The sequence below is a fragment of the Neopelma chrysocephalum genome, unplaced genomic scaffold (genome assembly GCF_003984885.1).
Source record: "Neopelma chrysocephalum unplaced genomic scaffold, ASM398488v2 Primary Assembly neopelma1_108, whole genome shotgun sequence".
In the NCBI taxonomy this organism is placed as follows: domain Eukaryota; kingdom Metazoa; phylum Chordata; class Aves; order Passeriformes; family Pipridae; genus Neopelma; species Neopelma chrysocephalum.
In genome coordinates this window covers 2275989-2289984 of record NW_020897773.1, presented here as the reverse complement: position 1 = coordinate 2289984, position 13996 = coordinate 2275989, and the positions used below count along the sequence as shown (strand labels likewise).

At 38.9% G+C, this 13996-nt stretch overlaps 1 protein-coding gene across 1 annotated transcript in view; it reads right to left on the bottom strand.

Annotated features, from left to right (window-relative positions):
• Window positions 1-3822: 3822 nt before the first annotated feature.
• MSH2 (mutS homolog 2) overlaps window positions 3823-13996 on the bottom strand; it is a 46837-nt gene continuing 36663 nt past the window's right edge. The window contains exons 12-16 of the mRNA XM_027696647.1: window positions 13186-13431; window positions 11500-11704; window positions 10875-11122; window positions 6656-6828; window positions 3823-4235 (exon numbers count right to left, since the gene is read on the bottom strand). Of these exons, the coding sequence (XP_027552448.1) occupies window positions 4065-4235; window positions 6656-6828; window positions 10875-11122; window positions 11500-11704; window positions 13186-13431 (1043 nt within the window). The 3' untranslated portion in view covers window positions 3823-4064. The remainder of the gene's footprint in view (window positions 4236-6655; window positions 6829-10874; window positions 11123-11499; window positions 11705-13185; window positions 13432-13996) is intronic.

Below are 13996 nucleotides of genomic sequence, written 5' to 3'. Positions count from 1 at the left end.
AATGCACAACCTCACACTACTTCAGATGCAAAGCAGCAACTGCTCTTTCTTGATTTTTCAAATAAATCTGCCACACTGCAGAATAGTAAGGCCATTTGTCACACTTTTGTATCCATAGAAATTGCTCAGCCTATGTACTGGTTGTGTGTTTGAAAACTCATTAAATGCCATTAAAACCAGTTTAAACTGTCACCCTAATCTCACACCAAACAAGATGAAACTTCTCACACAATCTCAGACCTCAGCTGAGCTGCAAAGGCAGCATCTCCTCCAGCACAGCAATGAGTTCTTGCACAGGCTTCCCTAAATCCAGAAAAGTTGGACCATGAGCACTCCCAGTCACTTACAGAGTGGTTATCAACCCAGACCAGCTACATCTACTAAGAGCTACTGCAAAGTCATTACACTTAACAAAGCCAGGCCACTAACGGGCCCACTTCTCACCAGCAGGTATCCTAAGCTTTCTCTGAGCATTAAAGTCTCCTTAAGCCAGCGCCAGTGCACCTGCCAGTGGGCAAGGACTCAGGTTCCTGCCATTTCGGATTCCAAAACCACCTCAGCTCCAGAGGAGGAAAGAGACAAAGAGCCATTTAGTGACTGCATTATTACTTGAGATGAACATACACAGCTGCAAGTTAGAACAGGCACAGCCAAGTCCAGAGCCAGCAGGCTGCTTTCCCTGGATTTGTGAGCTTGATCCCCAAGTCCCCCAGTCCTTACTGGAGCCTGCTGACTGCCATCTCACCTGCACAACCCAAGAGGTAAACCCAGCACTTTCTCATCAGGCTGGCTATCAGGTGTTCCTGCACACAATCTGGTTGAACTTTGAACTCCTGATCACTAAAAGGGCGGTAAAATAATCAAAGGAAAATAATTCCTTCAGTGTTTGTTCATGCCCCCTCTTTTGTTTTACCCCATCTAATGCAGTTTTCTTTATAAAGGCTTTTCTAGATGAACAGGAATGGCACAGTCTAAAAACACCACTTGCCTGCAGCAAGCATTCAGGGACAAGCTTTTTCAAGTGAATGAACAAAGTGAAACTTGCATCTTTATTCAAGGCTGAGAGTACGTGGCCTCACTGCTCCTCAATAGCCACATAACTTTGTTTTGAAGCTTTGATAGTCTGAATCCTTGGCACAGCTCTGTAATAAGCAGACAAGTTCTGGAATTGCTCCTGTCTCATAGGTATTTTTCTGAACAAAAAGCTAAATTGGAACTAGCAAAAATAGCCATCCGCCTGCTCACATGAAATCACACTACCTGTAACCCAGTTTGCAAGCAGCACTGACATATGGAGACTTAACCCTGCCTGATCTCCTCTTGCCTATATCCGGCAGCAGCAGTACACTCAGAGGGAGGGGGAAGTGTAGTGTAGAAGAGAAAACAGTTCAAAAGATTAGTTTTAACATCCCATTAACTTTTACCCTTCTTCCGAGTGCTGAAGAGCACAAGAAAAACTGAATCATTTTTGCTGCAGATACACAACTCCCTTTCTGAAGCACAGAGGGGAAGGTGCTGCACGGAGCTGGTCCAGTCAGAGTACCCCATCACTCACAAGTAACACACAGGTACTGCTCTCACCCGCAGATGGGCAAATCTGGTTACTTGGAAACAGTTCTATCAGCCTCCAATTGCAATACAAAAATAAAAGCAGCCTTTCCTCAGCATACTGCACCTGCTGAACTGATGCACGGTGTCCAGAGCAGAAAGAGGGGACACAAAGAATACAAAAAAGAGGGACTGAATAAAACTGGGAGTCAGGTTCAAAGCACAGAAGTGGTCCCTATTTCAAGTGGGAGCTCAGTGAGGGCCAACATTTGGACTCGATGATCTTAGAGGTCTTTTCCAACCAACTCCTTGGCTAAGAGTGCTGTAGACACTGAAGGCTCACACAGGGTCAAGGGGAAAACAGAGAAATTCCTAGAAGAGGTAACCAGTAACGCTTTTATGCCTGTCCCACACAGTTAGGGACAGGGCACTGAGCAAGGGGCATCTCTGATCAGACCACAGGGATCTCAGCACATGCAGGATGAGGCTGTAAGTACCAGCCATTCCAGTCACTCACAAGAACTGCTCGTTTCTAGCAACAGTTAAAGCAATTTGATCCAACACAAATTGTGGTGTGTCACTGCAGTATTTGATCCTCTAAATTGATTCTCATTGTCTATTTTATGTATAATGCTGTATTTTTGGATAGCTTGTGCCTGAACCAATCAAATTGCAAACCCAGCTATATTTTTCATTACTTTATGTAACAGATTTTTCCATTCACACACTTTTCCAGACCATGCATCAACTGTGCTGTTTGTAAGTGCAAGTCTATTTTTGTCTTTTTAAGTAGAATGAATTTTAATTTTAAGACCAAAAAGGTGTTATGCAGCATTCAAACCTCTCACACATGCCTTTAGTTCTTCTGTTAAGAAGTAGATCTAATATGTCCCAGTTCTAGCCTAACTTCAAAAAAGTATTATCCAACAGTAAGTTGAACACCACACCTCTTCTACGACTATTGTTGGAATGTTTAAATGCAGATCACTGCAACATATTAATCCAACCCAGCTTTAACAGCAGCACTGCTGTCCTCAGCACACACCCACTGATGCAATCTCTGAACACAGCAAGTGTGCCCAGCATCTTCAGCATGATTTTATTCCTATCATCTCATGCGATAAACACCTTTTCCCATTAGTCTTTCAACACTGACAGTTTTAAATATAGGTAGTGCTCTTGAGCTACAATTTAAAATGCTAAATTTCAAGGAGAAAATAAACTTGTACCAGCATGCTTTCAAACTGTCTCAATGAGAGAAGTACATTAGATAAAAATCAATGCATTCTTACCTTGTAGACAGGCCTCACAAATCACGACCAACTCAGAAGTTCCAGTTAAACTGTAACTTCACTCCAGCCTCTGCTTTCATTACAAACCCACCAAAATATGCAAGACTTATCACCACTCAGGCATAAAGAGCAGGCCCACAGCATATGTGACTCAAACATTACCATCCACAGAGAAAACAAAAAAAAACATCCTATCCATCCCACCCCTCCTCAGCTCTGTGCAAGGACACATGCAAAAAATTTCTGGAAAACCATAGAAATATGTGGTTGGAAAAGACTTGTAAGGTCATCAAGTCCAACCACTAACCCAGCACTGCCAAGCCCCGTACTAAACCATGTCCCTAAGTCTACACATCTTTTAAGTACCTTGAGGCTGCCTCTTTTAGTCTCTCAGGCTTGTTACCTGAGAGAAGAGACCAGTCCCCACCTTTACTACACCATTCTTTCAGGGAGCTGTAGAGAGCAATTAGGTTCCCCCATGAGCTTCCTTCTCTCCAGGTTAAATACCTCCAGCTCCCTCAGTTGTTCCTCATAAGACTTGTGCTCCAGACCCTTCACCAGCTCTGTTGCCCTTCTCTGGACATGCTCCAGCACCTCAATGTCCTTCTGGTAGTGAGGGGCCCAGAACTGGATGCAGGATTTGAGATGCAGCCTCACCAGTGCTGAGTACAATCGCTGCCCTGGTCCCATTGGTCAAACTATTTCTGACACAAGCCAGGATGCCATTGGCCTTCTTGGCCACCTGGGCACACTTAGATTAGATGGGTTTTTTTCTAACGGAGCACTAACATAGCTTTACTAAATCTTCAATGAATTAATTAATATAATTGCATCCTACAAAAAAGAATCATGGCATGGGACAAAAATTCTGTGTATGCACTGCTGTTTTTTAAGGCTGTGGGAGCTGTATGCCACCTCAACTGTTACACTTTCTAGCACACTTCTGGTAAAATACTACGCATTCTGTTTGTGCTGCCAATAATTCTCTCAATATGAAAGAGCACTTTATTGAAAACTTCTAGAAGAGTACAGTGGTCACAACTAAAGCAGGAATCTGGCACATAATGTGCTCAGAAATTTTTACAAAATAATTACAATCCAAGAAAAAAAATGCCTACATAAATCAGTACAAGTATCATAAAGTATAAAAGCTACAAGACAGGAAAATTATAGTTCTTTCAATGCAAAATATGCTTCAAGAGCTGTATGCTGTTCTCACACCTATCATGATGTAACTTTCATTCGAGAAATTATTTCATTCACAAAACTGTTGTTCTTTGCCAGCACATCATCTCTCAGCTGTTTCAGCTTCATTTTGATGTCTTCTTCTGACATATCTGTCAGGGCCAATGCTTTCACTTGACAAAGAAAATCCTGAATTATCTTTTCACCTTCCTGAAATGGAGGGAAGAAAAGTAAAAGAAAACAGAAAGAATGTTTAGATTGCAAGCAGGATTTTTGCAAATTCCCTAAAGACATAAAGCACTGTTCATCAGGAGAAACTCGGTGCAGCCAAAAAACATGGTTATTTTTGTACTTGCTATCAAGTTTTCAACACCAGAACAATCCAGTTATACTGGTATCAGGAGTTCTTTCCCCTTTCAATCCCTGTGCAAAAAGCATCAGTTGACCAGCAGAAGCACAATACTTAACATTGAGATGTCCTATATGTGTTCCACATTTAATCCCAGTGTGCAGCCACATGAGGTGAGGATTGCCAGCAACAACAGCATAAGAATGGCCATATTACCCAAACTAGTTACTTTTAGGGGGGACTGTAAATCAAAAGCAATGTTTCAATATGCAAAAGGAAAGAACAAATTGTAACCAAGCAACTGGAGAGTGGCCGTCACCAAGGAGAACAGATGATAATTAAGCTTTATGCATATGCTTTTATACAAACAGGCGAAGTGGAACTTCTAAACAATCTGACTTGAATAGCAAGAACAAACATTTCAATGAACAGTATTCAGAATCCCTGTATTGGAAACAATTTGCCCATAATACAGAATTTTGTCTAGTCCTCTGTATTTTAGAATTCTACTAAAAGGTTTTCTTAATTTTCCCCTATCATTTAAGGCTAATGCAGTTTTCAGTGCACAAGTCTCCAAAGCACTCAGAAATGTAATAGCTCACTTTTCCCTCTAAACCTGATGTCAACCAAGGCAGATAAATTGCCTGGGTGAGACATCTAAGGCTCTGCCATTCTATTGCCTAGAGTTTATGAAATATTATGTATTACTGAAATATCCAAGAATAAAACATGATGCTGTATTTGTCACAAGTGTTTGCTCTGTCAATTTAATTTACATCGACGTATGACCATGCAGCCAGGTCCAACTAATCTGAAAATTTCTTCACCATGACATCTAGCACACTGACAAAGGAAAGGTAATAGTGGAGCAACTGAGGTAGTTGGAGAGAAAATCTCCTGGCAGTAAAAGTACAACAAAACAGAGCTCATTCATCTACAACATCAGATCCACTTACTGAGTCAGGAACAAATGCAGTTGACCTCTGAAATTGAAAATAAAGTAACAGATAACAGCCTCTGTCTAAAGCAAAGGCTTTTTAAATGTAGAAAGTGCTTTGGATATGGACTAACACTTCAAGGCTTCCATACACTGGAGTATTACCAAGATTGCCAGGAAGAGATAAATGAGGTGCAAGGCTGCGAAATTTCAGATCAACTGCTGGGACACAGAACTAACATCTATAAGCATATTTCTATGTACACAGCAAGGAGGACCTGACTACTGGTGAAAACCAATGCAACCCATAAGGCAGCACATGGATTTCCTAGAAGGCTGCCACAGATGTCACTGGAAGGATTCTTAATCCAGCAACAAGATGACACAGGATATCCTGAGAAAGCTTCCTGCAAGCCCTTGTTTTCTTTTACACTGCCTGCTAGTGAAGCTTCTTTAAAAAGAAGGCAAAGGGAGAAAAAACAGTTCACTCAACATTACACAATTGTATTATACAATGTAGACATGATCAGATCTACAATGAGATGTGGGTTTCCTCAACCTGTGCTCAAAGACCGTGTAAAGCCAAGAAGATTTTACTTCCCAGTTGAGTAGAGAAAGCTAAGCTAAAATTCTCTCATGTGAAATGGGAAGAACTTCATAACATCTGTAAATCAGACATTCCAGGCCCTTTGATATGATCAGCTTGTGAGATGTCTTAGTACTGATGGGGCATGGAAAGGCACAAAGGAGAAAGCTGTGTACTCAGCTTTTCTGTGATGTGAACAGATCTGAACACATTGAGCTTTAAGAAATTGGCACTAATGATCTCTCAAATAAGGGGGAGCAAAACCAGGTGCAATCCAACTGCGGAGCTAAGAATAACCTACACAATTATAATAAAAGCTTTGTCTTAAGTCCCAAGAAACTTTGCACACAAACTAAATAGTCAACAAAAGTGATGAACACAAAATTCTGGCTTGGTTCACAGCATAAATAAAACTCCACAGGTCAGGCAGAGACATGGTCCCTTGTATGACCCCAGTTGTTCACCAATCATACTAACTGGTGATCACTATTCTTTAAGGAAAAAAATTAGTTTCAACCTCACAACTACGTCTTTAGATAAAATTCTTGCCTATGTTAAGTTGAAATTAATCTAAATCAAAACCCACTATCCCTGAACATCTCTTCAATTCTTATAAACTTCATAGCTAAAACATTTTGTTATGGAAAAATGTATTAAAGGTAATTATCCTCAAGCACTGGGGGAATCTGAATCCTTAGACTATTTTGCTTGAGCTATTCCAGCAAAAAAACTTTTAAAAAACATTTCTGATAGCAAACCTCTCTCTCTCTGTAGGGTTTCTTGGCTGGTGGTTCTCCTTTGGAGTCCTTGGACTTGCCAATGTTCTGAAACTCCTCCAGCTCCAAGGCTTTCGCTCTTGCACTTTCTATCACATGTTTTGGGAAAGCTGCCAACTCTGCTACATGTATTCCAAAACTCTGGTCACAAAAACCTGGATGCAGAGAAATAACCCCAGAGTTAACAGTGCTCAAAAGATAATATGGCTACATAGAAATTATATGAACAAGCTTGTAATAGTTCTCTGTTCTGAAGAATTAAGTGTGTATCATCGTTTGGTTCTCCCCAACACTTTCTGATTTACTTTTTGAACTAAACCTGATAACACAGACTACAGAATATGCTCTTATTTAATTAAGCTCTCTTAGAGCAGTAATTGCAGAGCTCCAAAGTGCTTCAGGAAGAAATAGAAAATTCTTCAGGCAGAAAGAATTTCCCTCTAGTACTTGAATGAAATTGAATAATGATTTTTATTAAAGCACTTCAGCACAGTCTGTAGTATATAGTAATTTGCCTCTTTTTTAATATATCTCTCTCACACTTATATAATATAAATTAGTTATTTATATAAATATATATGTGTGTGTATGCATAAATATAAAAAATGTTGCATTCTCAAACATCCCTTTTCTCCTTTGCATCTGTACCACATAACTCCTCAGTCTCCAGGAGTCCCCGTTAATTATATCAAAACCTTTCAACTTTAGGTTTACACTTATTTTAATTAATACATGGTTTATAACACTTGGTTGAGAAAGAAAAGTTCTCATCATTGCTCAAAATATCTAAATTATACATGGTTACATAAAACAATTTTCACTTCAATATCAAAAGCCTCTGATAAAATCTGTCAACTTCATTAGTTTACATTATCATAATTCCATTTGGCATCCCACAAATATTACTACATCCTTTTAATTCTGGTCTCCAGCCAAGAGTTATGAATAAATGAATTACACATGCAAAACAACAGTTAACTAATCATCTATTAAATACTGGGTATCAAAAGAAGAGGTAAAGGAAAACTTCGCATTTAGATTTTTTTCTGTCTTATTAACCTTGTCATCTCTTAAACTTCTCAAAAGCAAACTAACATTTTTAAGCAGAAACTAGTCTCCTTGACTTTATATTAAAAACACACACCTTCCCAGACACAAAGCTAACTCGGTTCTCACTCAGAGAATCCTGAGCAAAGGCCTGGAGAACAGTACTTTCTGCATCTCCTCTTTCAGAGATCTTTTCACACTCTTGAAGCACGGAGACAGGGTTGAATATACTGTATAAAAAGTTCCTTGTCACGCACTTCAGATTTAGTTATGCATTTCAAATGACATGAAACCTGTTATTTGTTTCAAAACACAGCTGTATCCAAGCTGCCTCTACTCACATCCTTGTCAGAGCAACTTAACACTTCCAAAAGGGAAAGAGCACTACACTAAATGCAAAAACTTATGTGAGAGAGATCCAATTTTAGACCAGGTATTTTAAGATGAAGACTTCATAACGTTGTATCTCCTCTGTAGATAGGTAGATAGATAGATAGTAGATAGATACAAACTATTGTGCCTCTACACTCAAAAGCACTTCCAAGAAAATGGGTGGAATGAAAAGACATTGCACATACAGAGAAAAGGTGGGTATGACTAGAAACGGCAAAGATGATTCAAGAAAAATATGAAACTGGGCTTCTAGAATTTTTATCAGGACCAGAATAGTTGCATTAATACAGGTATAAAAAACAAAAGGAGTGTGTTGAAGAAAGAAAATTCGCCCAACTATCTGGGGAGTATTAGGGAATTTTATTGTAAGAGTTGCTGTTCCAAAGGATGTAGAAGGTAGAAGGTTTTGATACAGTGTATATTAATTCCCTCCCCAACCAACGTGCTCAAAATAAGGCATCTAAATAAAGAAGGCTTGTTTGAAGATAATGTACATCACCAGCTCCGGCTGCACCAAAACCACTCATAGTTTCAATGTGTGCTTGCAGCAGCTTATTACTATATTTTTCTTCAGTTCCCATGCCACACTAAATCATCTTCTAAGCACTGATCTGAGCAACGAATTCAGAGGGCTCTGAACTATCACTTGGTGGAAGCAGCTCAACATATGCTGGAGAAGATGGGAAACAGCACACTCGGGAAGAACCTCAGACACTGCCTCTCCATGGGCAAGGCTGGGTACCAGGACCGCAGCACTCCGGATTAATACTCAGAAGCCTGGAAAAGTGCATGAACTAAGAGCATTTCTAAGGAATAAAGATCCCAAAAGGCAAGGACTCAGGGTTAAAAGAAACAAGACTGTGGCAGCCAGAGCTAATCCACCCAGCTGTAAGCAGACTCTCAGTAGAACTCGAGAAGAGCAGTACTTCTGGTCCTGCTGTGATTCCCCTTGTTCAGAGCAGTCTCCTAATCTTAGAGAAAAGTATCCAAAATCTAATTGGAAGATTATAGCTAGAGGGGAATACCAAATTAGAAATGGTCATACATGTAATCAAAGGGCAAGAAATGAAGTAATTTCATGGATTTAAAACCAGAAGAAATGAGTAAGAAATAGTGAATTAGTAATGTCATAGGAGCAAAACTTGCATGGTACCACTCCAGGGAGGCTCAGATGAGGATATAAAATCACATTTAGCAATTATCTAAGGACATTTAATAGTTTGGTGATAGCTTGTGAAGATTATAAAAAATATCTTTAAAAGCATCTCAGTAAAATTTGATAGCTGGGCAGCATACTAATTACATTTCAGAACAATATATGCCAGAAGGAATGAACTGAAAAGTCCTAAATTGGCTAAAGAAATGAGGAAATAGTGGAGAGAGTTCCAAGATAACCCATACTGAACATGCACTGTTCATGAATAGCAGAGTTATTATGATGAACTAGGCAAGCAAAAGCAAGTGTTTGATATGTCAGCATAACAAAACAGCTTTTAAAATGAGGAATGTAGTACAGCAATTGTACCAGTAAGATTAAATCCTTAACGAAAAAGATATAAGTAAACATCAGTCTCCAGGATTTGAGATGAAACATGGACTAGCTCCTTAGCCTTAACAAGGATGGATGATACCGAGTAATTCTTTTAGTAAAGTTAACAGCCTAACTCCTCAAATAATTATTCCTTTTTTAAGACAAAACCAGTCCACAAGGTAAGCTGTTGTTGAGATCCAGTCTAGCCAGAGCGCTCTACAGGAGCCATGTTCTACCTATTTGAGAGTCATCTAACTCATTCCTTCATTGTGGAACTCAGAAAAGGAAAATTAAGAGGTATTTTTAAGTGAGAATATAGAGTAACAGTACTCTGCCCACATTTTAAATCAAAATATCAGTCCAGAGGTCGCCAACCTGACTGAAATGCTCTAAGGAGAACAATAAAAAAATCACTCTAGGGTTGACAACTAAATTAGAAGGCCATAAATGAGCACACCTTGCAAGCCACAGTTACACAGCCCTCCTTTATGTAGCATAAATACAGGCTCCTGCTGAAGGGAACAAGAAATAATGATTGGGGATACAGAGAAGCAGGAGGAACTGCTTACTGCAGTGAACAGATTAAATTTATGCCTAATAAAAAATTGTTTAATTTAACACTGAAGGAATAACTGGATCCACTAAAGGATTTTAATTAAATATATCTAACTGATTTTACACTAACAAAACAGGCTACTTGTTGTTTCACTATGATGCCATTTGCTAAAAATAAACCACATGATTTTTCCTACATCAAACTACTGCATAAATTGGGCAACATAAGACTAAATCTTATCCCAATGAAACAGACATTATTAAAAATTGCCAGAACATAAAACTTGCACTCATTTCTTTTAAAAGAACAGTTTAAGGAACATAAGTATTTTCCACCAGCATGTTAAAATGGCTGATTTAACAAAACAGAAAATAACCCTTTGGAACCATTCCCTCTGGTCCTTAAAAAAGGAAAAGGGAGTGACTCAAAAGCACCAACCTGAGTGGCAGAAATAACCTAGAAGTCTTAACAAATAATCATCAACATCATCACCAACTGTGTTCACACATGGTCAGAGCTCCTGCCATACACACTCTCTACGGACAGAGAAGAACGTGTCTATTATAAACCCAAAGCCTGAAGTATGACATTAATTTATCCCCCCCCCATTAAGACTTTTTCCTGTCTCAGGGCAAAATGAAGTTTACCCTGATTCACCATATACACAGTCTTACCTTCCTTGACACGATAAAGCATCGTCAGTGTGTCATCAGTGGTCAGAGCAGTAACATGTAGGTTATTTACTGTTGGCACTTCGTCAGCAAGAGCTGTCAGTTCATGGAAATGTGTAGCAAACATAGCGAAAGCACAGATTTTGGTAGCAATGTATTCTGAGATAGCCCATGCTAAGCCAAAGCCATCGTAGGTAGAAGTTCCTCTTCCCAGCTCATCAATAATTATCAGGGAGTTTTCAGATGCTGTCCTAAAAACACAAGAGCATTTTATAATGTTTGAGAACAGCATGAGTTCAGGATATTGGAGTATCACAAGTTATGAAGAAGCAAAAGACCTTTCCTATTTACATAACAACATACAAATAAAGTGCAAACACACTGTCACACAGATCATTCCAAATTAGTTCCTTTGTCCTGTTCACATTTTGGCGTCCTGGTAGCAGCTCTGTATTGACCACTGAAATAAACAGAAGGCAACTTCAAGAACTTATGAACCAGCTAAAAAGGCCTTGAGATCCTCCACTGAGGTTCTTCTACACAAAAGAAAACCGTCAATGCATCTTTCTTAGAGCACCTCCTTCCCCATCAATCCCAACCAACACAACCAAATAAGTGCAGGACTTGCCTAAGGATTGAAGCAGTTTCCAGCATTTCAGCCATGAAAGTAGACACGCCTTTCAGCTGATTGTCTCCTGCTCCCACCCGAGCCAGGATACAATCCACAATGGTTATTTCTGCAGAGTCACACGGAACAAAACACCCAATTTGGGCCATAAGAACAATCACTCCTGTCTGCCGGATGTAGGTTGATTTTCCCCCCATGTTAGGGCCTAGAGAAGAAATTTTGCAAAAAATAATTAAAAAAAATCACCTTTTTACAATTCAACAGTTCTTTTAGAGGAGAACAAGGTCTAAATTAAAACAAAGAATGTTTAATAACTCTCTTGCCAGGAAAAAGTAGCAAACTTGTCTAACAGGTGCAACAAGTGGCTCCAGTATTAACAAGGCTGGCTTGTTCATCTTACTCACTGTGCTTTTTCAAAAAGAAAAGTGATCAGAGAGCATAAGTTTTAGGACTTTTCAGAAGTATAAGCAGTCATCTAAAATATGTGTTCATACCTAAACCTTTAAAGTCATCAGTATTGCTGCTCAAGAATAATATTAATTTGTTTTCATCTCAAAAAACAATTAAAATTTCCCTGTAAAAGTGAAACAGCTTAGATACAGAGTGGGTACAAGCTAATGGGTGATTTAAAATCAGCAAACCCAGATATTAATAAGTTAATTGTAATGAAGTATAAATGAAATAAAAATTATTTTCCAGAAAACTGATCATTAAAACCAATTTTATTTTTTTGCTAACCAGAAAAACAAGTGTCTTACCATGAATTTATTCAGATTTTCAGTTTTGCTTTTTGATTATCTTAGAAGTGTTTGTTAATCATTCTCTAATTTCAGATATTTGCTACTCAGAATGTATGTCAAGGACATATGGATGGAAATTAAGATTCAATTAAATCTATAAACACTAAAAATGTTTTCCCGCGTAGTAAAATTATCTTAATTACACCAGAGAAAAGGGTAAAAAATGGTACAGTCATTGAAACATGTTTTGCATATAAAATCAACCTTAATACTTAACAAAGAAAACGCTAATAAAGAGGCTGCTTAAAATCTTGCCTACAAAAGATGCCTATGTGGCTACAGTACAATTGATACCCAGTGGAATTTTCCAAATCACTTAAGCAGGTTCAGGTTCTCCAGCTCCTGAGGTTGCCTGGTTTGTGGAGTTACATTCACTAAGGCAAAGAAAACATTAAAGAAGGACTAAATTCTTCTTTTCTACTGTCCTAGCAGCCTCTCTCTTCATGAATGACTCTTTCTAAATTAGTGATCACCTTCTACAAAGAGTGATCACCATAACTACAATCACAATAACCAAATCCATTAATATTAGTTTGGATGATGAGAAATATGCCTGTATGTGCAGAAACATGTAGAATATACATAATCAAAGGTAACATTTCACAAAAATATTGTGGACACTTTCTTTTTTTTAATATAATAAACAACAGTAGCTTACAAACACCCTCTCTTCTTTTACAGAGCTGAATCTTATTCCTCATACAGAAAGAAAAGTACTTTGCTAGCTGTTTGTTGATTAGAGAAATTGTTTTGACAGAGTTCTATTACATTGCTGGTTTGTTTTGCTTATTGTTGGTTAGGTTTTTTTAAAAAAACATCATTATTGGAAATACTCAAGACATGTATAAAGTAAATAACAACAGAAAAAGAGAACAGAAATATTTACCAGTAATAATGTGGAACATCTGCTTGCCCTTCTCGAATGTAACGTCATTGGGGATGAAAGCCACCTCATCCTGCATTTCCATGCAAGGATGCCTTGCACCTTTCAGCACAATCCTCCCCTGGCCCTTTTCCAGAATGACGGGACGGACATACGGCACCGGCGCTCCGTTGGACACGTGAGCAAAACTGACAGTCACATCTAACTGAGCTATCACGTCGTTCATCGTCTGCATCGGCTCTGCATAACCTGTTTTGATTAGGGAGATACACAAATTCAATACTGTTAGCAATTTTTTTGCCCTTGCTGAAGAGGTGTCTTAAAGCCTGTAGTGAGCCCATAAAATTAGTTAATCTGCATTAAGAATTTTGTTCATGGTGACAGTCACCTTCTGGGAGAGTCCAAGACGTAATCCTAAAGTTCCCATGCCTTGAATACCAAGGGGACTTCTTCAGACTAAGACAGGGGAGAGGTGAGGCTATGTTGACTATTTTCCCTCAACACCCAGACAGTGAGAAACAGCTTATCCCAGTACAGGAAGGCAAAGGCTCACAGTGGCAGATGGCTGGAAATCCAGTACCTTTCTTTCCTCCACAATACACTGCATTCTGATGCTCAGGCGAGCAAAGAGACACAGCACAGACAGTTCAGGCACAGCAACCATCTATGTTTATGTGAATGATGGGAGGGAGAGGTCTATGAGATACAGTGCCTGTGATACCAGAGAACCAGACTAGATGGTCCAGCATCCCCAGTAACAGTTCTTAAGTTTTAGTGTTTGGTTTTCTTCAGTGAAAGGGATGAGGTACAGGAG